General features: G+C 38.8%; 1 protein-coding gene across 2 annotated transcripts; it reads left to right on the top strand.

The window, feature by feature from the left end:
* Positions 1–9,301: 9,301 nt before the first annotated feature.
* LOC133630895 (midnolin-like) lies at positions 9,302–27,812 on the top strand. 2 transcript variants are annotated; one of them, XM_062022723.1, is made up of 8 exons: positions 9,302–9,319; positions 12,629–12,866; positions 12,960–13,053; positions 13,128–13,187; positions 19,305–19,691; positions 19,761–19,860; positions 27,021–27,215; positions 27,583–27,812. In XM_062022723.1, exons 2-8 carry the CDS (start codon positions 12,721–12,723, stop codon positions 27,750–27,752), a joined length of 1,152 nt encoding a protein of 383 aa, XP_061878707.1. In that variant the 5' UTR covers positions 9,302–9,319; positions 12,629–12,720; the 3' UTR covers positions 27,753–27,812. The 2 variants fall into 2 exon arrangements, with proteins under 2 accessions (XP_061878707.1, XP_061878706.1); XM_062022722.1 differs by having other exon boundaries at positions 9,315–9,431.
* Positions 27,813–27,847: the final 35 nt, after the last annotated feature.

Genomic DNA, 27,847 nt, shown 5'->3' on the forward strand with positions numbered 1-27,847 from the left:
GCAAAAAAGTTGTCACAGGGGCATTTTTACCACTGTGTTACATGGCCTTTCCTTTTAACAACACTCAGTAAACGTTTGGGAAATGAGGAGACACATTTTTGAAGCTTTTCAGGTGGAATTCTTTCCCATTTTTGCTTTATGTACAGCTTAAGTTGTTCAACAGTCCGGGGTCTCCGTTGTGGTATTTTAGGCTTCATGATGCGTCACACATTTCGAATGAGAGACATGTCTGTACTACAGGCAGGCCAGTCTAGTACCCACACTCTTTTACTATGAAGCCACGATGTTGTAACACGTGGCTTGGCATTGTCTTGCAGGGGCGTCCATTATAACGTTGCTTGGATGGCAACATATGTTGCTCCAAAACCTGTATGTACCTTTCCGCATTAATGGTGCCTTCACAGATGTGTAAGTTACCCATGCCTTGGGCACTAATACACCCCCATACCATCACAGATGCTGGCTGTTGAACTTTGTGCCTATAACAATCCAGATGGTACTTGTCCTCTTTGGTCCGGAGGACACGACGTCCACAGTTTCCAAAAACAATTTGAAATGTGGACTCCTCAGACCACAGAACACTTTTACACTTTGCATCAGTCCATCTTAGATAAGCTCGGGCCTAGCGAAGCCGGTGGCATTTCTGGGTGTTGTTGATAAATGTTGAAAAAGGTTGAAATTAGCTGAAAAAGTTAGCATTTAAATGTCAGCATGCTAACAGGTAACTTGTTTCACATACCAAGTTATATGACTGTAAGGTGTATGGCTGCAGAATTAAAGTAAAAAGTGTAAAATTTGCCAAAAAAAAGTTAGAACTTTAATGTTAGCACGTTAGCATGCTATATGACTAATTTGTATGGCTGTCTAATTAGAGAAAACAACGTAAAGTTACCTAAAAAGTTAGCATGCTAGCATACTTACATTAACATGCTAATGGTTAACAAGTGTCACATATCAAAATAAATCATCTCATTGGTAGAGCAATAAAATGTGTGTGTGTGTGTGTGTGTGTGTGTGTGTGTGTGTGTGTGTGTGTGTGTGTGTGTGTGTGTGTGTGTGTGTGTGTGTGTGTGTGTGTGTGTGTGTGTGTGTGTGTGTGTGTGTGTGTGTGTGTGTGTGTGTGTGTGTGTGTGTGTGTGTGTGTGTGTGTGTGTGTGTGTGTATTACAGCTGCAGACATAATCTAAATATTGACGTGCAGAAAGTGAAGAATGGACACTGACTGTGTCAACATGTGTCAGGTTATTCAACTCAGGCAAGGAATCCTAAAACATTCCAGAGAGCGTCCACTTCCTCGTGTTTATGAGCCAATCCGTCATTTGCGAATTTGAACGTGACATTGGGAAGTCATGTCACCATATTTGGTCGTATGGCAACCAAGAGGTTCTGGTTTCAATCTGGGCCGAAGGCTCTTAGATTGCATGTCTTCATTGTGCCAAGTACTCCAGTTGGCTCCTACAGCGGGTATAACCAACCTACTTCAACAAAGGGCAGCATAGCAACTGAAAACACACAGAACATGAGGGCCATACTTTGAGATTCCATGAACCCACAACTGTACATAGACTTTATATAGTCAAGGGTACAGCGTGTTATGATTTTCCAATTTTTTTTAAATGTATTTTTCTTTTACAAAGATGGTAACCTCCATCTTTATCTCATATTATACAAAACCAGGGAAGTTGGCACGTTGTGTAAATGGTAAATAAAAACAGAATAACTTATATTCAATTGAATAGACTGCAAAGACAAGATATTTAATTTTCCAACTCTGCAAAGACAAGATATTTAATTTTCCAACTGAGAAACTAACATTTTTTTGGCAAATAATCATTTACTTAGAATTTAATGGCAGCGACACATTGCAAAAAAGTTGTCACAGGGGCATTTTTACCACTGTGTTACATGGCCTTTCCTTTTAACAACACTCAGTAAACGTTTGGGAACTGAGGAGACTAATTTTTGAAGGTTTTCAGGTGGAATTATTCCCCATTCTTGATTGATGTACAGCTTAAGTTGTTCAACAGTCCGGGGGTCTCCGTTGTGGTATGTAGGCTTCACATTGCGCCATACATTTTCAATAGGACACAGGTCTGGACTACAGGCAGGCCAGTCTAGTACCCGCACTCTTTTACTACGAAGCCACGCTGTTGTAACACGTTTAGAATGTGGCTTGGCATTGTCTTGCTGAAATAAGCAGGGGCGTCCATGAAAAAGACGTTGCTTGGATGGCAACCTATGTTGCTCGGATGGCAACCTATGTTGCTCCAAAACCTGTATGTACCTTTCAGCATTAATGGTGCCTTTACAGATGTGTAAGTTACCCATGCCTTGGGCACTAATACACCCCCATACCATCACAGATGCTGGATTTTGAACTTTGCGCCTAGAACAGTCGGGATGGTTCTTTTCCTCTTCAGTCCGAAGGACACGACGTCCACAGTTTCCAAAAAACATTTGAAATGTGGACTCGTCAGACTATAGAACACTTTTCCACTTTGCATCAGTCCATTTTAGATGACCTCGGGCCCAGCAAAGCCGGTGGCGTTTCTGGGTGTTGTTGATAAATGGTTTTCGCTTTGCATAGTAGAGGTTTAACTTGCACTTATACATTTAGCGACCAACTGTAGTTACCAGAGGTGTGGACTCGAGTCACATGACTTGGACTCGAGTCAGACTCGAGTCATGAATTTGATGACTTTAGAATCGACTTGACAAAATGTAAAGAGACTTGCAACTCGACTTAGACTTTAACATCAATGACTTGTGACTTCACTTGGACTTGAGCCTTTTGACTTGACAAAACTTGCTACTTTCCCCAAAACCCAAAGATTAAAAATGTACTCAGGAACGCTCCGTATCTTTCATTGTGTACGTGTGTGTCTGTCAGCGTGTGTGCTGCCTGTCAGTACAACATCCAATCAAATTACATCCACGTTGTTTTCATCCCACAGCATTCATCCAATCATATTGCAGGACAACCAACGAAGAAGAGCTGTCAAACAATGCGCCAGTGAGGAAAAATTATGCCAAAAATAGTTTCGTTCGGGTATTAAAACTACGAGTTGGTCAACAAAATACGAATTGCAGTATGCAAAACATGCAGTTCGAATATTACAGACGGAGACGCAACAACTTCCAACTTCGTTCGACATTTGAAGATGCACAAAGAACGGTAAGTTTTGAATGTAAGATAACGTTTATTGGCTAAGTAACGTAACTTTTATTTGCTATGTATTTAAATCAGTGAGGCTGTAAACTCACTGCTAACGTTATAACCATAGACATCTTATAAGTAGATGCAGCATCGAGCGCTACTGCCTACTGGCGCTGACGAGACGCGGGGCTGCCATCTTGGAGTGGTGATCCGCTCCACTCAGTGCAATATATTTGGCAGGAGCAATGAACTGTCAGTGCATTTAATTCATCTTACCTCACTGAATACCACTGATTTTCATGCGGTTTTTTGTCATACGTGTAGCTATGATAAAGGACATGTTTTATTATTCATAGTTTGCTTAACAGTAATATAATATTCTTATAGGCTATAAGTGACCAGACGTCCGAGATCAAAACTGGCAATATAATCCCAGAGAAGGGGGAAAAACGGTCAGCTATTTTTAAGTTCAAGAAACAATATGATTAGGTTGTATATACATGCGTATATCCTACATAAACAATGTATGAATACATTAGATATCTATATATCTTAGGGACCTATAGACTGTATCTCTGTTGCTGCAGCAGCAGAGAGTTTATTCTGTCTTGACAATTTGTGTTGATATTTTGTATTACATCCTTCCCTTAAATGATAATATTTACAGTGATTGTTATATATGTATTTTTTATGTATGTCGCTTTCGATAAAAGCGTCTGCCAAATACTTAAACATAAACATATATAAACACCTGAAAGTCTTTATATCAGCTAAAACCACCAATCTGTTTCACTGGATTCAGAATAAAACCAATTTCTGTTTTACCCAACAATGTTAGTATTTGAATATTGTTACTTGAACACTTATTCCTGGTTACAATTATACTGTTAAGAAAGTATTGTCTTATACTTTGCCTAAAATGAGAATGCATCATAATCAGTGGCGGCTGGTGAATTTTGTTTTAGGTGGGGCTGAAAGTTTGTAAACCAAACCCCTGTAGGGGGGTCATCCTCCCCCAGAAGATTTCTTTATGATTTTCACATACAAAATATTGAAGATCTTTGCTCCTTCTCAACTCTGTGGTACTATTCTTTTCACAAAATACAACCAATAGTACGTTAATGTAAAATCTTACTTGTGAAAAGTAATCCCCCGATTCCAATTTTCAACAATCCGCTCATTTGAGCAGGAAAACGCTGAACACCAGCCCGGCATCTTTGTTTTCTACATGTCAACTGTCAGTTTAGGCTGCTCGCCGGCTCCTCATCACCACTTAAAGATGGTGGCCGAATTTCTCGCGTCACAGTAGCCAATGCTGCGTCTACTTATATAATGTCTATGGTTATAACGTCATTGCAAACATGACAATCTGTTGCGTGTACTGCAGTTCGCTACCTTATTCATACTTTTTGACAAGTGATTTTTTTTAAGCAGGGTTGCATGAGGTACCTAACGTTACGTTAGTCAATGTATCACACACAGTAACGTAACGTTAGACGGCGGTCAGCAGCACCGTGTATTTTAGCCACCTACAAAAAGACAAACATAGTCAAATAAAGGTCAGTTAAAATGTATACTATATTAAGAATATGTGTACATATTGCATAGGGCCCTGACATCTAAAAAGTAAAACTCTGTTCATTGTTGTGTTCATGTATTTGTTATGTTTTTCATGTGTACGCACGCATCAACACACATACAGTATGAGATGAGATCAATGAGATAAGGTAAGAACAGGATAGAAACTGCTGTGGAATTAGTTACAATGCAATATGCCATGGAAATACAAACCCTGTTTCCATATGAGTTGGAAAATTGTTTTAGATGTAAATATAAACGGAATACAATGATTAGCAAATCATTTTCAACCCATATTCAGTTGACTATGCTACAAAGATAACATATTTGATGTTCAAACTGATAAACATTTTTTTTTTGCAAATAATCATTAACTTTAGAATTTGATGCCAGCAACACGTGACAAAGAAGTTGGGAAAGGTGGCAATAAATACTGATAAAGTAGAGGAATGCTCATCAAACACTTATTTGGAACATCCCACAGGTGAACAGGCAAATTGGGAACAGGTGGGTGCCATGATTGGGTATAAAAGTAGATTCCATGAAATGCTCAGTCATTCACAAACAAGGATGGGGTGAGGGTCACCACTTTGTCAACAAATGCGTGAGCAAATTGTTGAACAGTTTAAGAAAAACCTTTCTCAACCAGCTATTGCAAGGAATTTAGGGATTTCACCATCTACGGTCCGTAATATCATCAAAGGGTTCAGAGAATCTGGAGAAATCACACAGTATAGGCGTAATATGATCAGACTTTCTTGTTCTTGTCAAAAGTCTAACAGCCGCATTTTGTACCAACTGTAATCTTTTAATGCTAGACATAAGGAGACCCGGAAATAATACGTTACAGTAATCGAGACGAGACGTAAGGAACGCATGAATACTGATCTCGGCGTCGCTGGTGGACAAAATGGAACGAATTTTAGCGATATTACGGAGATGAAAGAAGGCCGTTTTAGTAACACTCTTAATGTGTGACACAAACAAGATATGAAAAGTCTGCAGCAAAATATAGAAAGTCTGCAAACTCAGAATAACAACATAAAAAAGGAAGCCAATGATACGCGCCAACAAATGAAGACCCTTCAAGAAGACAACAACATGCTGTGGAAACAAATGAAGACCTTTCATACAGACGACAACATGCTGTGGAATATCATAGATGAAATGGATCAGGACAAACGAATGAATGATATCATCGTGACTGGGCACCGAATTAAACCAAGATCCTATGCGAAAGCTGTGAATAATGAAGGTGAACCAGATGAAATGGATATTGTCTCAGCAGAACAGCAAGTGGTCAACTTTCTGCAATCAAAGGAAATTAAAATCAACACTAATACCATAGAAACATGCATCCCACTGAACGGAAGAAACAACAACGCCACTCCAGTCGTCCTCGTGAAACTCGTAAACAGAACATCTAAAATGGCATTGCTGAGACAGGGAAAGAAGCTGAAGGGAAAAAATGTGTACATGAATGACCATCTCACAAAACGTAATGCTGGAATCGCCAAGAAAGCACGCGACTGGAGTAAGCAGGGAAAAATCCAGGGAACTTGGAGCGCCAACTTTAAAATCTACATCAAGCTGAATGGAGGTCCAGAAGCAAGAGTACTTGTTGTCCATGACAGCAAGGACCTGGACAAATTTTAAAGTTTACACAGCTTCCACAACAACGATGATAATGGACTCAGACAGAAAACCAACACCTAAATTCAACATCAACACTACTATGTTCCAAGGGACGACTAAACAAGAAGACCTAGATTCAGGATTGCATCCACCTACACTTATAGAGATTATTGAAACAACATCAAAGATTGTTGAACAAGAAAATATGGAACTAAAAAACTTCTGCAACAAAGATCACAAAAACCAGGATTTGGAAAATGATATAGATCCAGATACAAATGTTTTCTCCCACATCAGTAATACATTTTTTTTATCATACAGATGAACAATATAATAGCAACATTAAATGTGATAACAAATGTTCAATTATTAATTTTAATAGCAGAAGCTTGTATGCGAATTACAACAACATTAAGAACTTTTTAGAACACATCAACGAACCCTAAAAAAGTGATCGCTGTCACAGAAACATGGATTGATGATAAAAAAAAGGAATAGATTTTGATCTGGAAGGATATAAACTATACCACATCAATATTAATGATAATATAATTGGATATTAAAAGGACGAGAAAGAAAGTTATACTCCTGCCTTGTTTACTTCCGTGACAACCTCCTTAAAGTTTTGTAATCAATCAGAAATATCAAGCAGATAAAATGCACCAAACATAGATAAGTGTGGAGAGTGTTTAGCTTTTTTCCCATCATGCATTGTAGTGGCTTTAAATGGGTGTAATTTTTAATTGTGTATAGCGATGGGACGTGTTTTTATAATATCCACTAAGTTCAGTGAGCAGGTTGTGTAACATGCAGCCATGTGTGTTAACTTCCTGTGCCACTCACAGTTTGCACCACGAGTGGGAAAAGTTGTTTGGATTAGGTCATATAAATAAATGCTGTGCAACGAAACTGTCAAAGAACTGTATTTTCCGGACCATAGGGCGCACCTGATTATAAGGTGCATTACCATGGAGTAGATCTAGTTAGGTCTATTTTCATAAGGCGCAATGAATTATAAGGTGCATAAAATGGGGCATATTATGATTTTTTTTCTAAATGGGAAACACTTCCTTGTGGTCTACATAACATGTAATGGTGGTTCTTTGGTGAAAATGTTGCATAGATTATGTTTTACAGATCATCTTCAAGCCGCTTTCTGACAGTCACTTCAGGATGCGCCGTTTTGTGGGCGGTCTTATTTACGTGGCTCACCTTCAACAGCGTCTTCTCGCCGTCATCTTTGTTGTAGCGGTGTAGCGTGCAAGGACGAGAGTGGAAGAAGTGTCAAAAGATGGAGTTAACTGTTTTAATGACATTCAGACTATACTTCAATCAATAACGGAGCAGCATCTTCTCATCCGTGGCTCACTAGTGCAATAACAACGCCGGAAATATGTCCCGTGAAAAACCGTCCGACCGGAACTCTCTAATAACTAAAGTTCCTTGAGTGAATAATGTAAACTCACTACACCGGTATGTTTTAGTGCTTTCATGGTGAGTTTACTGACAGGTATACATAAGAATTTTACACTACTTTATATTAGAAATGGCAACAGCGGAGGATGAATGTCCCATAACAAGAAGATAAAGAAAAAGACAAAGCTTATCGACTACGGGGTCGGCACGGACTACAAAGGCGGACGCGCGCAAATTTTCAGGATTTATGCAGATCCCAAATACAGATCAGCAGGTACCAGAAGGTAAGAAAAGTTGCTTTTGCACAATATTGCGAAACAAAACGCCAGATGACATGTCTTACCTTATACACACACCATAATAATACTCTTATGTTGAAGCACAGTACAATCCATCAAGCGGTGCGGCTTCATAGTTTACCAAAGTTGTACTAAAACATTTTGATACATTTTTGAGCGCCGTGTGTAAAATTCTATATTTTCAATGGAACATATAACATTTTGGTGTTGTTTACTTGAGTCATATTGCAGTCTACACGTATCTCTTATGTGTGACTGCCATCTACTGGTCACACTTATCATTTAACCATGTACCAAATAAAATAGCTTCGAGGTCGGTAAGCACAACCCAAATTATTCCGTATATTAGGCGCACCGGGTTATAAGGTGCACTGTCGAGTTTTGAGAAAATTAAAGGATTTTAAGCGCGCCTTATAGTCCGAAAAATACGGTAAGATTCATGGTCGTGACCTGACGAAGTCACATTTTTCACAACATGGCAGTAAATTTGGAGTAATCAGACTGTCAAATATTTAAAATAAAGCGGTTGGAACGCCACGGAGCAAATTCCTTCTTAAACTTGTGACGTCTGGCGGACCAAACTAAAAGCCCCGGCGGGCCGCACTTGGCCCACGGGTTGTCGTTTGGACACCCATGCCATACAATAACTGCATTTTTAGAATGTTTTAGGAGCCGTATAGCCTCTGAAACTGAATGAAGACTCTCCTTTCATGCGGTGGTGTTGAACATGCCGAGGTGCAACATACCAGAGGATTGAACACATCTGGGGAATAATGCCAAGGAGAGGCCGTGGAGAGGTGGGAGGAATGCGAAGGAGCAGGAGGAACACAGTGTCCGTCTCTGTGTGTGCGTGTTGCGTGATCTCTGACGTCAGAATTGCGTTTGTGCACGCTCGGTAGAGCAGGACATCCTGTGGAATTGTTCTCTGGCGATGCTGTGAGAATGTAAAGTAGCCCGGCCCTCCTCCATTCTCATAAACGTAATGGAAGCATGTGTGTATAGAGGCGCTCACATGCATCACAGTCCCGAGGGCGCCGATGTACACACTGTGAGAGAACACAAAAAGCAAGGTAGCTATTGGACCGAAGACGAAGTGACGCACGAGACCGGAAAAAGCGGGGGCGTTGTGGGTGTACCTATTTTTAGACGACGTGAGGAGACACGTATGAGCCGAGTCCCTCTCCTCTGTGCATCGTACGACAGGTGCAGCCCCAAAGCCCGGCTGCGCACCAAAGGTAGGCCATGAATACTAACGAGGCAGGGATGATGGCTGCGGAATACAAAGGGAGCGCCTGTTCTCACTGTCTGAACACGGGAGTCAGAAATAAAACAGCCACACATGTGCAGGTACAGTGCATCCATGCAACCTGGAATGTTTAAAAATGAACAATAAAATGGTTTTCTTGCTAAATCATCTTGTTATACTGCAGGCCTGGGCAATTATTTTGACTCTGGGGGACAAATTTTGAGAAAAAAATGTGTCTGGGGGCTGGTATATCTATTTTTAAGAACATGAATACAAAACCACACAATAATTGTCTAATTGAAAGCTTAAAACGTTGTGACAGACCACCTTAAAAAACGGAATGTAATTAAATTAAATTAAATTAAATTAATGATTTTTTTACTGAATGAGACACCCAAAATGTACATGAAAATAAAGAATGTGGGATTTACAATATTAACTATGATCGATAAAACACTGAATATTGACAACATATGAATGTCACACCCCCTCTCGATCGACATATTTTACAATCAAGCGAAGCGCTAACTACATTACCATAGTACCTAGTATATCATGCAAAAGCGCAGATTCCAACCATTGAAATACTTTGTATAGTTCAAGATTTACGGTCATTTGAAAACATCACTGCACATCATAATGGCAGCTACAGTTTCCATCTTAAAGATCTAAAAAAATTATTATTATTATTATTATTATTTGGGAATGTCCGGCGGGCCAGATTGAAAAGCACAACGGGCAGCATGCGGCCCCCGGGCCTTAATTTGCCCAGGTCTGTTCTATTGCCTGCCATATATAATGTACTTGTACCGTCTAATACAGGGGTGTCAAACTTGTATTCATTGAGGGCCACTTTGCAGTTTTAACTCCCCTCAGAGGGCAGCTTGTAACATTAATAAAAGAAACATACATGTATAAGGATTAGCCGCATGATATTGTCACACCATTACCTATGCATTTGATTAGTAAATGTATATTTTACCTACACCAGGGGCGTCAAACTCATTTTCATTGAGGGCCACATCGCAGTAATGGCCGCTTTCAGGGGGACGCTTTTTTAAAATTAATTTATATTACGCATGTGGGTAATAACCTGTGATTGATCATTGTAGCTGCGATAGGCTCCAGCGCCCCCCGCGACCTCAAAGGGAATAAGCGGTAGAAAAGGGATGGATGGATTATGCATGTGGGTAATAACCTGTGATTGATCATTATTAATCAAAATGCATATACATCTGATTATTAGATTTTTTATGTATAACTTGTTTTAAAATCATAAATAATGGTGTAAGGAGATATTTAACTAATTGTTTTTATCTCACAAAAATAGTTTTGCAATACAGTATATAATATAATTGGCATGATCAGATAATATTAAAGTAAAATGTGCATTTTTTTCTGTCAAAATTGACAGAACGAATGCATTTAGTAAAAAAAAATGTAATAAATTTAAAAAAAGTATTTTATTGAAACCCATTTTTTCCAGGCTTTCGCGGGCCACATAAAAAGAAGTGGCGACCCATAACTGGCCCCCGAGCCTTGAGTTTGACACCTGTGACGTACGCTGTAAGAAAAAAAATCGGTGGATGTTGCGGTCAAATAAATGGCATAATTTTACTATAAAATTGACAGTAAAATGATCACAGTCTATTTTACTGTTAAATTCTGGTGATTGAGCTGCCATTTTTTTTTGTTTTTTTTGCATAAACAATATGGTTGCCTGTTTTCACAGTGTATTACGGTAAATGTAAAAATGGTCCCATAGTTTTTTTCTTACGGTAGGATTCTGAAGACCGAGCTGTTTTTAAAATATATGTATATATTGTCATGTTTACAGTGTACAATGTGATGGATACATTGCTTTTAAATCATATGGCTAAGTAGATATTTATGTATGTTTTTACCCCAAAAATGTTTCAATAATATAATATCTATTAGATTATTAGATAGATAAAGTTTATGATATGTATAATTGCATGCAGTACATGTATTTTTTCTGTCAAAATAGAAGAAGAAAGAAAGATAAAGTACTTCATTGATGCATATTATTTTCAAGCTTTCACGGGCCATTCAAAATGATGTGGCGGGCCAGATCTGGCCCCAGGGCCTTGAGTTTGATACCTGGGGTCTAATAGGATCCAATGCAAGTGTTCAGTTTAACATTATGCTTGTTATTGTGGTAGCAAATGAACATGTACTTGAATGACTAGTAGATGCTTTGAAGTCATTTGAAATCCTAAAGTGGAGTAAATATAAATAAGTTTTATGTTGATTGTGTTGATTTTGCTAATTGACTAATATGTATTTTATTTTATTTCATTTATTTACTTATTTTTAAATGCTAGATTTGTTGCCAATCGTTTTTATTACAAACGTGACTAAAAGGATTGGAGGAATCTCAAAAAAATAAAATAAATAATAATAATGATAATAATTCTCAACAAATAAGCAGCAACAATTTAAAAATAGAACAAAACCATATTATGTAAGAAAAATATACATGGTAATACTATACTTAATAATAACAGATTTGTTTTGAATGTATAACCACTTTTTTTTTTTTTAATAAAGCTTTATATAAGCGGTTTTTACCTCATAATTTTGACTTTCCTATTTAATCATTTCGACGTTTTATCTCATAATTATGACTTTCTATCTTACAATGACTTTTAATTGGGGTATTATTTTTTTAAGTGGCGGAAACGGACTTCTATATGATTATGACTATTATCTCATAATTTTCACTTGTTTATTTCATCGTTTTGACTTTTTAGCTTGTATTCTCATCTCACAATTTCTACTTTATTATCTCATAATTATGACTTTTTATCCCATACTGTGTGGGGAATTTTTTTTCAGTGGTTTTTGGTTTTATTTATGTCTTAAATCCACGTTTCTTTATCTCATAATTCAGACTTTTTATCTCGGAATTTTGACTTTATCTCATAATTTTAGACTTTTTATCTCATAATGATAATTTTTTATTCCATTTTGGTGACTTTTATCTCATAATTGACTAACTGATTTTTTTTATAAACCTTTATTTATAATTACTTGACGAATATTAAGGAAGGTACTAAAGTGGGCGGTGACGTGCATAAAGCAAGCTGCTTTTTTTTGACGATGCGCGTCGACTCATTCTGATTGGCTGTTCTTCAGGGTGGGCGGAGCTTGCCATAGACTATATTCTGTTGGAGTAAAGCTGTTGTGGTCAAATCAAAGCCATTACTTGCTCTGTCACCAGTAACATTCCCTATTTATTGATTTAAAAAAAAAATGTTTTAAACACATTTGACAGATAACACGACGATATAGTGTCAAGTTCTACGTGGATTGTGAAGCTGTGAAAAGAAACAAGGGGGTACCGTCTTCACACCGGGCTCCACCGCCATGCGTCTGTTCATCACCTCCACCTCCATCGGCGGCCCGGTGGAGCTCCTCGTCCCCAAAGGAGAGACGCTGGAGGGCTTGAGGACGCGCCTCTCTCGTCAACTTCAAATGCAAACAGACAAAATCGCCCTGCTGCATGAAGACAAGTAAGCCATGCTAGCTTCGCGCTCAAAAAGCAATGCATTGACGTGATGGTACCGGTCGGGGTTCAATGGAAACGTATTCCTACGTTACCACAGGCAGCTGACTGCGGGGAGTCTAATGGCGCAAGGTGTTGCAGATGGCAGCAGACTCACCCTACAGGTGCCCGGAGTTGTTGAAGGCGGGTTATTCGTAAGTAAAACACCAGTGGAGAAAAACGCATCAATAGTTGTTTTTTGTCCAACTCATTATTTTTGCATCCACAGTGTTCGCGTGCAAGAGCTGCGAGGATGGTGGAGGTTTTGGAGAGTTTAACAGAATGCCAGGTAAAAGTTACTAAGAAGATTTGAGTAAATAAATAAAACATTTATTAATAAGTAACATTATGTAAAACTTTTTTTTTTTGCTATACAAGCCTGTATCTTATAGTCTTATTAAAGGCCTACTAAAACCCACTACTACCGACCACGCAGTATAATAGTTTATATATCAATGATGAAATCTTAACATTGCAACACATGCCAATACGGCCGGGTTAACTTATAAAGTGCAATTTTAAATTTCCCGCTAAACTTCCGGTTGAAAACGTCTTTGGATGATGACGTATGCGCGTGACGTAACCAGTGAAACAGAAGTATCGGTACCCCATTGAATACAATACAAAATAGCTCTGTTTTCATCTCATAATTCCACAGTATTCTGGACATCTGTGTTGGTGAATCTTTTGCAATTTGTTAAATGAACAATGAAGACTGCAAAGAAGAAAGCTGTAGGTGGGATTGGTGTATTAGCGGCGGACTACAGCAACACAACCAGAAAGACTTTGACTCGGATAGCAGACGCGCTAGCCACCGACCGCACGGATGATCGTGGTGAAGTCCTTAATCCTTCCGTCGATCGCTGGAACGCAGGTGAGCACGGGTGTTGATGAGCAGATGAGGGCTGGCTGGCGTAGGTGGAGAGCTAATGTTTTTAGCATAGCTCTGTGAGGTCCGGTTGCTAAGTTAGCTTCAATGGCGTCGTTAGCAACAGCATTGTTAACCTTCGCCAGCCTGGAAAGCATTAACCGTGTAGTTACCTGTCCATGGTTTAATAGTATTGTTGATTTTCTATCTATCCTTCCAGTCAGGGGTTTATTTATTTTGTTACTATATGCAGTTAAGCATGATGCTTTCACGTTAGCTCGTAGCTAAAGTGCTTCACCGATGTATTGTCGTGGAAATAAAAGACACTGTGAATGTCCATTTCGCGTTCTCGACTCTCATTTTCAAGAGGATATAGTATCCGAGGTGGTTTAAAATACAAATCCGGGATCCACAATAGAAAAAGGAGAGAGTGTGGAATCCAATGAGACCTTGTACCTAAGTTACGGTCAGAGCGAAAAAAGATATGTCTTGCACTGCATTCTAGTCCGTCACTCTAACGTTCCTCATCCACGAATCTTTCATCCTCGCTCAAATTAATGGGGTAATCGTCGCTTTCTCGGTCCGAATCGCTCTAGCTGCATTGAAAACAGTAGGAAAATATGAGGAGGCGAACAACTGACTACGTCACGCTACTTCCGGTAGGGGCAAGGCTTTTTTTTATCAGAGACCAAATGTTGCGAACTTTATCGTCGTTGTTCTATACTAAATCCTTTCAGCAACAATATGGCAATATCGCGAAATGATCAAGTATGACACAGAATGGATCTGCTATCCCCGTTTAAATTTTAAAAAAAATCATTTCAGTAGGCCTTTAAGTTAAAGTAGCAGTAGAGTGGAAAAACAAGTTGGCTTTATATGCTTCAGGCATGTGATTTTGTCTTTTTTATTTTATTTAATCAACATAAAAAACACAAGATACACTTACAATTATTGCAACAACCCAAAAACCCTCCCTCCACCCCCATTCTCACTCATTCACACAAGGGTTATTTCTAGAGATGTCCGATAATGGCTTTTTTGCCGATATCCAATATTCCGATATTGTCCAACTCTTAATTACCGATTACGATATCACATTACACATTATTATGCCTAATTTTGTTACGATGCCCCGCTGGATGCATTAAACAATGTAACAAGGTTCTCCAAAATAAATGAACTCAAGATATGGAAAAAATTGCCAACATGGCACTGCCATATTTATTATTGAAGTCACAAAGTGCATTATTTTTTTTAACATGCCTCAAAACAGCAGCTTGGAATTTGGGACATGCTCTCCCTGAGAGAGCGTAAGGAGGTTGAGGTGGGGGGGGATAGCGGGTGGTGTATATTGTAGCGTCCCGGAAGAGTTAGTGCTGCAAGCGGTTCTGGATATTTGTTCTGTTGTGTTTATGTTGTGTTACGGTGCGGATGTTCTCCCGAAATGTGTTTGTCATTCTTGTTTGGTGTGGGTTCACAGTGTGGCGCATATTTGTAACAGTGTTAAAGTTGTTTATACGGCTATCCTCAGTGTGACCTGTATGGCTGTTGACCAAAAATGCCTTGGATTCACTTGTGTGTGTGAAAAGCCGTAGATATTATGAGAATGGGCCGGCACGCAAAGGCAGTGCCTTTAATGTTTATTGGCGCTCTATACTTCTCCCTACGTCCGTGTACACAGCTGCATTTTAAAAAGTCATACATTTTACTTTTTGAAACCGATACCGATAATTTTTAAACCGATACCGATAATTTACGATATTGCATTTTTTTTAAAGCATTTATCGGCCGATAATATCAGCAGTCCGATATTATCGGACATCCCTAGTTGGTTCCTTCAATATATATCAATGCAGTCTGCAAGGGATACAGTCCGTGAAGCACACAGGATTGTGTTTGCTGCTGGTCCACTATTAGTACTAACCTTTTAACAGTTAATTTTACTCATTTTCATTAATTACAAGATTCTATGTAAATGTTTTTATTTTATTTTAGTTTCTTTTTTGTTCAAGAAAATGTTTTGGTTTTTTTTAAATAAAGGACATTATCGTCACCAGACCAGGTTGTCAAAGAAATTAGATTGTTTAAAGGGTTCTTAAAACCAGGTCCAGTCCAGATTATGTCCAGGTCGGGCTCAGCAACACACACCTTCATTTATGTACACTCAAATTAGGTAACACAACAACAGATTGCATATAAGCTATAAACAAAATTACATTTTCAAAATAAACATTTGAGAACTTCCCATCTTTTTTTTAAAATGTTTTTGGCCTCATTATCGGTTTCAACCATATATTTTTCTAAAGTTAAAAAATGCTGAATAAATGTTTTAAAAAAAGTAATACTAAGTGAATAACTATTTTTGGCCTTATAAATAAACCTTTTACCAAGTACTATAATTAAATTGACTAAATCATGACTGTCAATGAACTCTCCTTAAAGTAACAGAAACCACATCAAACTTCATAAACAAACCAATCCTTAAACACATGTTTTCAACTTCCACCCAAAATAAAGACACAATATGACAATACCAAAACCAAATCTTTTTTTTTTTTATCGCTGTAAAAATATAAAAAAATATATTTAAAGTTTTTCTTCGTTTTTTCCGACCTACAATGTGTGTTAAAATCTTGATCCGTCTATTTGCCATACCTGCCAACAACTACGGTTTTCCCGTAATGAGTAAGTTTTTTGATAATCCAGTGATTAAAAATGATTAATTGAAAAATGGAAGCTATGTCGTGAAGCAACTCCACGGGCAGGGGACAACATATACGGGAAACATCAATGACGATTGGTTGGTTTATTTGTAAGAAAATCAATGATTGCTTAGTTGGTTTACTATGATGAGTCACGACTGGTTGAGATTACGGCAAAACATTACGTACAGGCCAATCAGAGGCAAGATAGGGCGGGTCATCGAATCAGGAAGAGAAATTACAACAGACATCCCAAATGACGACGAGGAGTTGGAGAAGAAAAGAGGGAATGTTCAAGCGGGTGATTTATATATTAAAAAAACTAGTGGAAGATGGCAGAGGGATTCTCTTCCTTAATCACCAAAATGATTCCCGGGCGCGGCGCCGCTGCTGCCCACTGCTCCCCAAGGGGATGGGACAAATGCAGAGGACAAATTTCACCACATCTAGTGTGTGTGTGACAATCATTGGTTCTTTAATCTTAATCTTAGAGTTTTTTTTTAGCGATGTAGACGACGTCCAGGAAACCCACAATGCGTCTACTTGGCCACATTTGGACAAATGTATGCGTCTGGATAAAACAATGCCCAACACCTTCATTTGAGTTGTTTAAGCCCAAATCAAAACTGCTCTCGACATGGAAGACGTGGAATACACATTTAAGAACACACATGATTGTGGCAGACATGTAATGACTTTTGCTACAGTATAACCTGCAGTATCCCTCGGCTAATTTTCAGTCTTTTTCATTAAGTCCAAATCACATGCCTGATGCTTATTTGTGCTTCATTGTATCCATTAAACCATATCCAGTTGTGTTTACAATCTGCAAAGTATGATAAAACACGGTTTAAACATCCCAAAATCCAGTCAGCCATTTTGAATATTCCGCTCCAAATACCTTTGGTTATTTATCGAAGATTGACATCACAGTAGTAACTCTTCTGCACTCTGACCATGTTATCAGATCAGTCACACTGGAAATACACAAAAACTGGAAACACAATCCTTATCATACACAATCCTTATGTAAGATAAGAACACGTTTTTCTTTATGCATTCAAAATCGTAAATAAATGGCCAACAATTGGTCCTCTGTAGTGCTCATTATACTCTCTAAAAACGTCCACAAACTGCCAACAATACTCGTGACCTGAAAATTAACCAAATATGAGTGATATTGTTATTATAAGTGCTAACACAGAGAGACTATTTTAGCGGCGCACTGATAGCAGTGAGCTAATGCTAGCTTACACTGCTATTGTTGACACACTGAGCCGGTGGCTCCTGCTTCTTCTCAAACGTGCTAAAAGTCAATTCTAGATTATAATTCATGCATATTTTACCTGGTAGTAGACAAATGTGGCCATGGTCGGACAGTCTGGTCGACTTTGACATCCCCCGAGATGGCGGAATAGACCCCACAAGACGCTACCTGCAGGAACTTTTTTTAAACCCTAGTGAGGAATGCGATTGAATCTTTATCTAAACTGTACTATGTGAGCGTTCCGTCGGTCGGTATCCCAGCGAGAATGGAAATATAACACTAAGTGTTTGTGTTATTCTGGTTTGTTATTGTTAGTTCGTACATATGTTTAGCCCCTAGCAATGCTGCGGATGCTATAGTGTCACAATAAAACTGCATCTATCACTCGGCTTTTAAAACTTTTTGCTCATCCTCTTTGTGTTCGTGCTCAAAAATATAAGATCCTGGATCATAATTTTTCCCAAAGTAATCATTGTTGGTTCCCACAAAGTCTGCTTGATTAGCATTGTTGTTGATGGGGAAGGGACCTTTGGTTCCTAGCGCTACATCACACAATCACGTGACTGGCTTCATCGTTATCTCTCAAAATGGCTCGAGAATCTCCATGAGATTGATACTATTTTGATTATATTTATTTATTCGCAAACTTTGGAAGTCTTTTGGTGTCATAAATCAGATACATATGATAATAGCTTCAATATAGAAGCAAACTTGTTTTCCACTCTACTGGTACTTTAAGTTTATTGTGGTTGTGTATGTTACAATTAGATGTCAACAAACTCCTCAGTCATATCAGTTCTATTCAGATCTAATATACAGTACAGGCCAAAAGTTTGGACACACCTTCTCATTCAATGCGTTTTTTTTTTTATGACTATTTACATTGTAGATTGTCACTGAAGGCATCAAAACTATGAATGAACACGTGGAGTTACGTACTTAACAAAAAAAGGTGAAATAAATGAAAACATGTTTTATATTCTAGTTTCTTCAAAACAGCCACATTGCTCTGATTACTTTTTTTGCACACTCTTGGCATTCTCTCGATGAGCTTCAAGAGGTAGTCACCTGAAATTTTTTTCACTTCACAAGTGTGCTTGAAGCTCATGGAGAGAATGCCAAGAGTGTGCAAAGCTGTAATCAGAGCAAAGGGTGGCTATTTTGAAGAAACTAGAATTCAAAACATGTTTTCAGTTATTTCACCTTTTTTTGTTAAGTATATAACTCCAGATGTGTTCATTCATAGTTTTGATGCCTTTAGTGACAATCTGCAATGTAAATGGTCATGAAAATATAGAAAACGCATTGAATGAGGAGAAGGTGTGTCCAAACTTTTGGCCTGTACTGTAGATTGTATGTTTGGCAGCAATTTGACTTTTAAAGTTGCATTTAACCTGTTTTAGGGCTTATAATAATTTAATCACATCCGCTTTTGTGTAGGATTTTGCTACATTTTGTATTTTGTCCAGAATCATTAGCTCGGTATTAAGTGTTAAATAACCTATTATTGTTTTTTAGTAATGAATCAATGATTAGTATGTCTAACTTTTAACCGTTTCCTTCACACAGATCACTGACTTCCTTTCCGGCCGTTCACCTCTGACCCTTAAACTGGCAATGGGTGCCAATGCAATGTTTTTGCAGCTGCAGCTGTCCGCTCAAGACGTGGCTAAACTGCAGCTGAGGGAGCCCTCAGAAGCTCCAAACAGACCTGAGACCTGCTCCCGCACTGACACAAGTAGCACTTGTCCAGCTGCATACTGCATGCAGAGTCAACCCCAGACTGTTGCCTCTGCTGTAACGTGCAATCGTCGACCATCTTCCCATCATCCTCGTCCACACACCATCGTATCAACGCCTCCCACGTGTCCGCTACCAGCGAGCACACCCGTCTCTTTTACTAACCCCTCCAGTGCTGCTCCTCAGAGTCCTTTACCCGCGTCCACCTTCACTGAGGTCAGCCTTGTTGGATTGTTGACATTGTGATCGGGATTTTTAAAGCACTTTGTGTTTTACGTTTTACAGAGCGCTCACTCCTCCTCTGGTCAACCCATCAAGCAAGCAGGCGCAGTCATAGAAAGTTTTGTTGGTCACTCTCAAGGAGTTTTTTCCGGAACTTTCTCTGGTAAGTCTCTCAATTGTATGGAAGCCTGTTTCCGCCACTGAAAAAAAATACCCCCTTGGTATGAGATAAGAAGTCACTCAAAATTTTTACTTTTTATATCATCATTTTTATCTTGTAATTATGATGTCATATCATAATTTTGACTCTCTCGTCCTAACTTAGTATGTTTTTTTACAGTGCCAGGAACAGGCTTCCATATATTAAGTTAAAGTACCAATGATTGTCAAACACACTAGGTGTGGCGAAATTATTCTCTGCATTTGACCCATCACCCTTGATCACCCCCTGGGAGGTGAGGGGAGCAGTGGGCAGCAGCGGTGGCCGCGCCCGGTAATCATTTTTGGTGTGGCTTTCTTATCTCATCATTTCGATTTCTTAATTTCATATTTTCGACTTTTAGCTCATCATTTCGCCTTTCTTATAATTTACTTTTTATCTCGTAATGTTTACTTTCTTATTTAGAACCTTTATTTAACCAGATAAGAATCCCATTGAGATCAAGATCTCTTTCACAAGGGTGACCTGGCCAAGAGGTCAACAGCACGTCACAGAGCAGTTTCAAAAAAGTAATACGTTAAGACATACATTTTAAAATACATAAAAGAGAACTGTAAAACAATAAAGATTTACACCTTTTAAAAACACAGACACTGTGCAAACGTCTCTTGCTGTCTGTCCCTCAGGACAGAACGGAAGGCTCCAAATGGAAGTAGTTCAGTGAGTTTCAGTTTCGTCTGCAATGCATTCCATGCCATAGGGTCAGCAATGCCAAAAGCTCTTTTGCCAAATTCAGTCCGTACATGGGGAACAGTTAAAACATACAAATTGTTAGAACGTAATGCATAAGAGCTGTTTTTTCTTTGTAACAAAGTACACAAGTATGTAGGTATTAAACCTAAAAGAGCCTTATAAATGATAGTCAGCCAATGTGTGTATCTCAATGAAGATAAGTCTGCTTTCATATACAGTTGACAATGGTGGGTGAGACTACGACAGCCAGTAACAAATCTTAGTGCTGAGTGAAAAACAGTATCCAAAGAGTGGAGGCATTTAGATGAAGCACTAAAATAAAGCACGTCTCCATAATCAATTACGGGCAAGATAGTCGCTAATTTCTTTCTGACTTTAAGAGAGAATCCATTTAAGTGGACCTCGACTTAAACAAGTTAAAAAACGTATTCGGTGTTACCATTTAGTGGTCAATTGTACGGAATATGTACTTCACTGTGCAACCTACTAATAAAAGTCTCAATCAATCAAAGCAGTTTTTATTTCTAAAAAAGAAACCAAGCTTTACCCTAAGCTTAGAGACCAAGTTGTTAATATGGGCTTTAAATGAAAGCTCCTGATCAAGAGTAAAACCCAAGTACTTGTAATTTAAGACCTGCTCTATAGGTTTTCCATTTAATGTTACAATATTTGGAATATCTTCCAGTAGCACCCTTGAATGAGAGAAAACCATTACCTTGCTTTTATCTGTATTTAAAACCAATTTAAGATCAAATAAGCGAGCCTGGATGACATCAAAAGCAGCCTGTAAAAACTCAAAAGCCTGAATGATGAAGGTTGAACGGCAATAAATAATGGTGTTGTCTGCATAAAAATGGTACATTGCATTTGACAAATTATTGCAAAGATTATTTAAGTAGATAGAAAATAAAATGGGCCCCAGCACTGAGCCTTGTGGAACTCCTTTGGTAATGTCCAGTAATGAAGAGGTCATCCCAGCCACCTGTACACGTTGTGTTCTGCTGGAAAGATAGTCTGTGAACCAAGCAGCTGCATTTTTAGATAATCCAACGTGATGAAGGGTTTGAATTAACAGACTGTGGTCTACTGTGTCAAATGCTTTTGACAAATCAATAAATAGGGCGACACAATATTTCTTGCCGTCTACAGCTTCGATTAAATCATTTAGGACCTTAAGAGCAGCTGTAATAGTGCTATGCTGTTTTCTAAAACCAGATTGAAATGGAGATAAAATATTGTTTGATTCTAAAAAATCCTTTAGCTGGTCACTGATGATCTTCTCAAACAATTTTGCTAAAATGCAATAATTTAGAAATTGGTCTGTAATTATTTATATTTGTGGGTTCACCCCCTTTTAACAGGGGAAGAACAAAGGCCGATTTCCAGATTTTTAGAATGCTTTTACTTGTTAGATTTTGGTTAAAAATATGCGAGAGAGGCTCAGCAATAAAATCAGCAGCCAATTTTAAGAAAAAGGGTTCACTTTGGTCAGGTCCTTCTGCTTTAGTTGTGTCCAGGCTCTTTAGTGCATTGTTTACCTCAGATACTGATACAGGTGTGAACTCAAAAGTGCAGGTGCTGCGTCTATTTACAGCCTGTAGTGTATTTGGTATATTAACATTAGTTAAACCAACATTTGACAATTGAAGATTAAACGACTAAAAACAAGGATCCGGCAGAAACAAAATACTCATTAAAACAATTTGATATAGTTGTCTTGTCAGACAAAGTACCAGATTGAGTAATTAAAGGACTTGGCAAGTCATTGGTTGTCACATGATTTAAAGAAGCTTTTATGGTTTGCCAAAACTTTTTGGGGTCATTTATATGTTTTTTGCATTCATGCAGGTAAAAATCAGACTTGGCTCTCTTAACAAGCGAAGTACATTTATTTCTAAGCTGGCGAAAGCTAAGACAGTCAACCTCTGTCTTTGTTTTTCGAGCCCTGGCCCAAGCAATGTCTCTCTCTTTTGAGAAGGTTTCCAATTGCAGAGGAAAACCAGGCATTATTTCGACCTTTAACTCTAAATTTTCGAAAGGGAGCATGTTTATTGACTATACGTTGAAATTTGTTATAAAAGTATTTCAACGCTATCTCAATATCATCAATTAAAGCAACTCTGTTCCACTGAAAGGCAGCTAAGTCGTATATAAAAGCTGGGAGGCAAAAGTTTTTAATATCTCTTTCGCATGTACGGTAATAATGGGTTTTGATTTTGGTAGCTTGCAGTTTCTTACAGCTGCAATTGTACAATGATCACTCAAGTCATTGACAAACACCCCTGTACCAGTGTACTTATGGGGAGCGTTGGTTAGAATTAGATCAAGTAAAGATGATTTTGAGGAGTTTTTAGTATTGGGTCGAGTTGGGGAAGCGATTAATTGAGGTAAATTTAGTGAGTTGCATTCAGCTTTAAAGTTATCAGAAGAGGAAGTCAACCAGTCAAAATTGAAATCACCAACCAAGAGAAGTTCACTAGCATTTAACCCATTCATAAAGGATTCAAGAGAGGCAAGGGCTTCAGTGGAGGCAGAGGGAGGTCTATAACACCCTACAATTGTGAGAGAGGTTGGCCATGCGAGAATTCAAGCTGCAGGGCAAGGAGTGCAAATTGTTTAGTGTTTGACAGTGATGATAATAAGGTAAAAATTAAATTTGTTTTTTATATATAGCCACTCCTCCACCTTTTCGAGGACGATCGTATCGGAAGACATTATATCCATTTACAGCAATGTCCTTGTCAGAGACTGCTTTACTAAGCCAGATTTCTGATAAGATAAATATATCTGCATTGGTTGTTTGAATCCAGATTTTGACTAAGTCTAATTTTGGCATTAGACTTCTAATATTTGAATGAATTAAACCAAGACCTGACCTAGCTCTAAATTCATCAGGAGTACTGATTTTGTATAAAGCTGGGCCTAGATTTGGTTGCACATTGCCTGATAGCAGAAGTAAGAGCAATACAAAGATTTTCCGTTTCATATGGCAAGGTAACCCGATGACAACATTACTTGGCTTCCCAATGTCAAAATGAGTAATTTCAGAAGGAGAAAAACATCTATTTAACACAGAAATACACCATAAATGAAGCTGGTTAGAATTATTTAGCACTGACCCACATGTGGATATCAATCACCTTTGTGTAAATTCTGTAGTTTCGAAGGACCAGGTGTTTGTTATTGCGTTCGGTAGAGTTAAAGGTTGGTGGAGCACCTGGTCAGGTACCCCACTACAATTGCAGAAAACAAGTCCAGGAAAAAGCATTAATATTAAATAGAGAGCTTTTGTCAAAGTCATTGTTAAATTGTTTTACTACCTACCCAGGTCCAATATTTAAAGTTCAGATGTCCAGGCTACAACAGTTGGAAGGCCAAGCTAAGGCTAGCAGAGGCCCAGCCTTAGTCAGTCTGAGGGTAGGATAGATCCAGGCTGTGGCAGATGGAAGGCCAAGATGAAGCTAGCAGACCAAGTCTGTAGGCAGTAAGAGGCCAAGCTGGGGCGAGGATAGATCCAGGCTGTGGCAGATGGAAGGCCAAGGTGAAGCTAGTCGACCCAGACTGTAGGTAGTGGAAGGCCAAGCTGAGACTAGGATAGATCCAGACTGTGGCAGATGGAAGGCCAGGATGAAGCTAGCAGATCCAGTCTGAAGTTAGCAGACCCAGTCTGTAAGCAACGGAAGGCCAAGCTAGGGCCAGGATAGATCCGGGCTGTGGCAGGTGGAAGCCCAAAATTTCAGCTAGCAAAACATCTCCCGGCTTCAGCAGGTCAAAGGCCTTCAGATTTCCAAATCCAACAGAAGCCGTCAGAAATGCCACTTTTTGGAAGTAAGCCTTCATTCATCAATTGTTACGCTTAAAACTAGTACAATTTACTTAGATCGGCTAAAAAAGACACTAAAACAGATAGAAATTCAGACCACTTTGACAAGCAGACAAACAAAAGACAGTGCTGTCGGCCATCTTGGATTTTTTGGATTGAATAATTATCACTTTTTAGTTCATAATTTCGTCCTGATTTTTACTTTTTATTATCTCATAATTTTGACTTTTTTATTTCATAATTATGATTTTTTTTATTACATAATTTCGTCTATACAATGATTTTAATTTTTTTTTTTGTCATAATTTTGACTTTTTACCTAATTGGACTTATAATGTCATAATTTTTACTATTTACCTCACAATTTCGACTTTCTTATTTCATAATTTCAACATTTTATCTAATAATTATGACTTTCTGTCTTATGACTTATAATTTGGGGTATAATTTTTTCAGTGGCGGAAACTGACTTCTATATGATTGACTTTTTTATCTCATAATTTCAACTTTTTTATTTCAAAATTTGGCCTTTTTAGCTTGTAATTGTGACTTTTTATCCCACACTGTGTGGGAAGTTTTTTTCAGTGGCTTTTTGTCTTATAATTTTGGTTTTGTTTGTCTTAAATCGACTTTTATCTCATAATTCAGACTTTTTATCTCGGAATTTTGACTATCGTGTAATTTTGGCTTTTTATCTCATAATGATTACTTTGTATTCCATATTGATGATTTTTATCTCATAATTGAGGCAAAATGAAGTCCAATACTTGGCTGCAACCAGCAAAGGCAATGTTGTTTCAGTCTCCACTAGTTAAAATTATAATGTGAAATTAGCCATGGACTAGCAACATTATTCTGACGAATACAGCAATTGGCATGAAAAACAGGAGTTCAGAACAATTATAAAGAGTCAAATTAAAGTAATAGTTGAGTAATTAAGTGGTTCCTCTAGGTTTATAGGTTTAGGGGGTACAGCACATGCACGTATGTGTCGCCGGCTGTAGTGCAACTGCTCCTCCACAATTAGCCGGGTTTATTTTCTATTAATTGTATTGCTTCAATGTAACACATGCCCATAAAAAAACAAGCGGCGGTCCAAAATGGAAATGCTCCGCAAACAGGGAAGCATTTCTCCCAACTTTTTGTATGCTAGGCACTATCGCTAGTCATGACTTCAGCTAGGTAAGGCTGTTGTTGTTCTGCACGCTTCCAGACCTCATCGCATTTGTGCCCTGTATGTCTGAAGCGGCACTCCTCTGGCAAATACTTCAAAGACTTTAAAGACTATTTTTGTGACCGCTTGTATTTAATTGCTGAGTAAAGGCACGATGCAATAAACACTTTCTGCCTTTCATTTTCATTGCGCTACTGTTGCGTGCGACCAGTCTTTTTCTCAGGAAATAAAACACTTATTGTCCCAAGTTATTTTGTATGACATATACAGTATAATGAGTAAAAAGGACCCCAGAGACAGAATGATATTATATTAAGATTTTTTACTAAAGCTTTAGGGGACCAGCCCTTACAATGCGACAATAGGGGCGGCATGGCGTAGTGGGTAGAGCAACCGGAAACCTGAGGGTTGCAGGTTTTCTCCCCGCCTCTTACCATCCAAAAAAAAAAAAACGCTGCCGTTGTGTCCTTGGGCGGGACACTTCACCCTTGCCCCCGGTGCTACTCACACCGGTGAATTGAATGATGAATGATAGGTGGTGGTCGGAGGGGCCGTTGGCACAAATTGCAGCCACGCTTCCATTAGTCTACCCCAGCGCAGCTGTGGCTATGAAAGTAGCTTACCACCACCAGGTGTGAATGAATGATGGATTCTACATGTAAAGCGACTTTGGGTACTAAGAAAAGCGCTATATAAATCCCAGGTATTATTATTATTATTAATAGCGTCAGCAAGAAGAGGTCTAAATCCAAACAAAAAGAGTCACTTTATGTAGAGCGAAAACAGCCCCTCTCGCCTAGAAAGGAGCGCTGCTGCTTCTCAAAACAGATAAGGAACTGGCCGAAACAGCTCTGTAAGCCGACAATCAGGAGCCCTTAAGACAAAACAAAGAGTTTACTAGCGTGACATAAGATAAAAGCAAGGAGGTCACGAGAAGACACACTACATGGCTGCTTTAAACATGACTATGGATTAAAAAAGAACACTTGCAACAACAGACTCATACAAACTGTGCTGTAGCAAGCCACTAATGTCCAAAACCACTGGTCCAAATAAATAAAAAAATCAACCCACTCCCACCCCCACCTGTCCATCAGTGGGGATGAACTGTGTTAAAGTTGTTTCATGTAAAAGTGCCGCTGCTGGTTATATTACTTCAAAAATACATATGTGACAAATTTTTTAAGATTTTGGAGATTAGTCATTGTTCTAAGTCGTATTTTCACTGTCCACCTTCCTTTTTGGGGGAGGTCAGTTTTAATATGTTTTCGGGTAAAATTGTGCCGTCCAAAATGGTGCGTGCTTGCTACATCCACCACTGTTCCAAGCAAATGTTGTGCAACACATGTAAAGAATACACTTTCACCAATAACCAAAGTAGTGACATCAACTCAATACCTCTCGTCCAAACAGGTTTGCTGGCGCCGTGCAGCCGAAGCGGCTTGAGCCATCCTCGACGAGGAATTGCCATTATTATGCAAATTCTTGACGACCTCTTCAGAGCTGCTTCACGATACCAGACGGCCCAGGAAAATCCCTTTTGTCATGCTTCTGACCCCCCTCTGCACGACCACAAAGACAAGGCCAAGAACCTCGCTGAAACTACAGGTGAGCGCAGTCTTATTTTCTGAACTGCCATCACAATATAGCAGGGGTGTCCAAACTACAGTTCGGCCCGCCCAAGTCTTCACCTCTGTCACGTTGGTGTGTAGCATTTACAATTAATCTGTCGTGTGTGTGTGTGTGTGTGTGTGTGTGTGTGTGTGTGTGTGTGTGTGTGTGTGTGTGTGTGTGTGTGTGTGTGTGTGTGTGTGTGTGTGTGTGTGTGTGTGTGTGCGCGCGCCCACCCATGTGTATGATGTGGGCTCTTTGCAGTACACAGTATAAAATGTGGCCCTTGGTCTCTGACTGGTTGGCCACCCCTGCACTACAGCATTGCAGTACTATTTATTGTTACTGCTTTTTTTGCCCATAGATGAGGAGACTCACAGGTTCCTTGCAACGTCAGAAGAGAATCAGACAATGCACTGCAAGCTAAAGCGCTTGCAGTTTTTAATGGACCAGCAGCGACATCACAAGCGAACTCGAAGGAGCTCAAAGTTGTCACAAACATCTCACCCGTATCGTCATCGCCATCATCGTTAATGTTTTGCAAGGAAAGCCAATTGTGTGTTCGTCCAACTGTTTATTATAAAACAAAAACAACTGACCATGTTTGGGTTTTCATTCATTGATGATAA

This window comes from Entelurus aequoreus, linkage group LG16 (assembly GCF_033978785.1).
Source record: "Entelurus aequoreus isolate RoL-2023_Sb linkage group LG16, RoL_Eaeq_v1.1, whole genome shotgun sequence".
In the NCBI taxonomy this organism is placed as follows: domain Eukaryota; kingdom Metazoa; phylum Chordata; class Actinopteri; order Syngnathiformes; family Syngnathidae; genus Entelurus; species Entelurus aequoreus.

Bases quoted from the DNA above. Each gene is read 5' to 3' on its own strand.
- LOC133630895 (XM_062022723.1), top strand. From the start codon at position 12,721: ATGCGTCTGTTCATCACCTCCACCTCCATCGGCGGCCCGGTGGAGCTC. The intron at 19,692-19,760 runs GTCAGCCTTGTT...TACGTTTTACAG, and splicing joins CCGCGTCCACCTTCACTGAG to AGCGCTCACTCCTCCTCTGG. The intron at 19,861-27,020 runs GTAAGTCTCTCA...TCGTCCAAACAG, and splicing joins TTTTTCCGGAACTTTCTCTG to GTTTGCTGGCGCCGTGCAGC.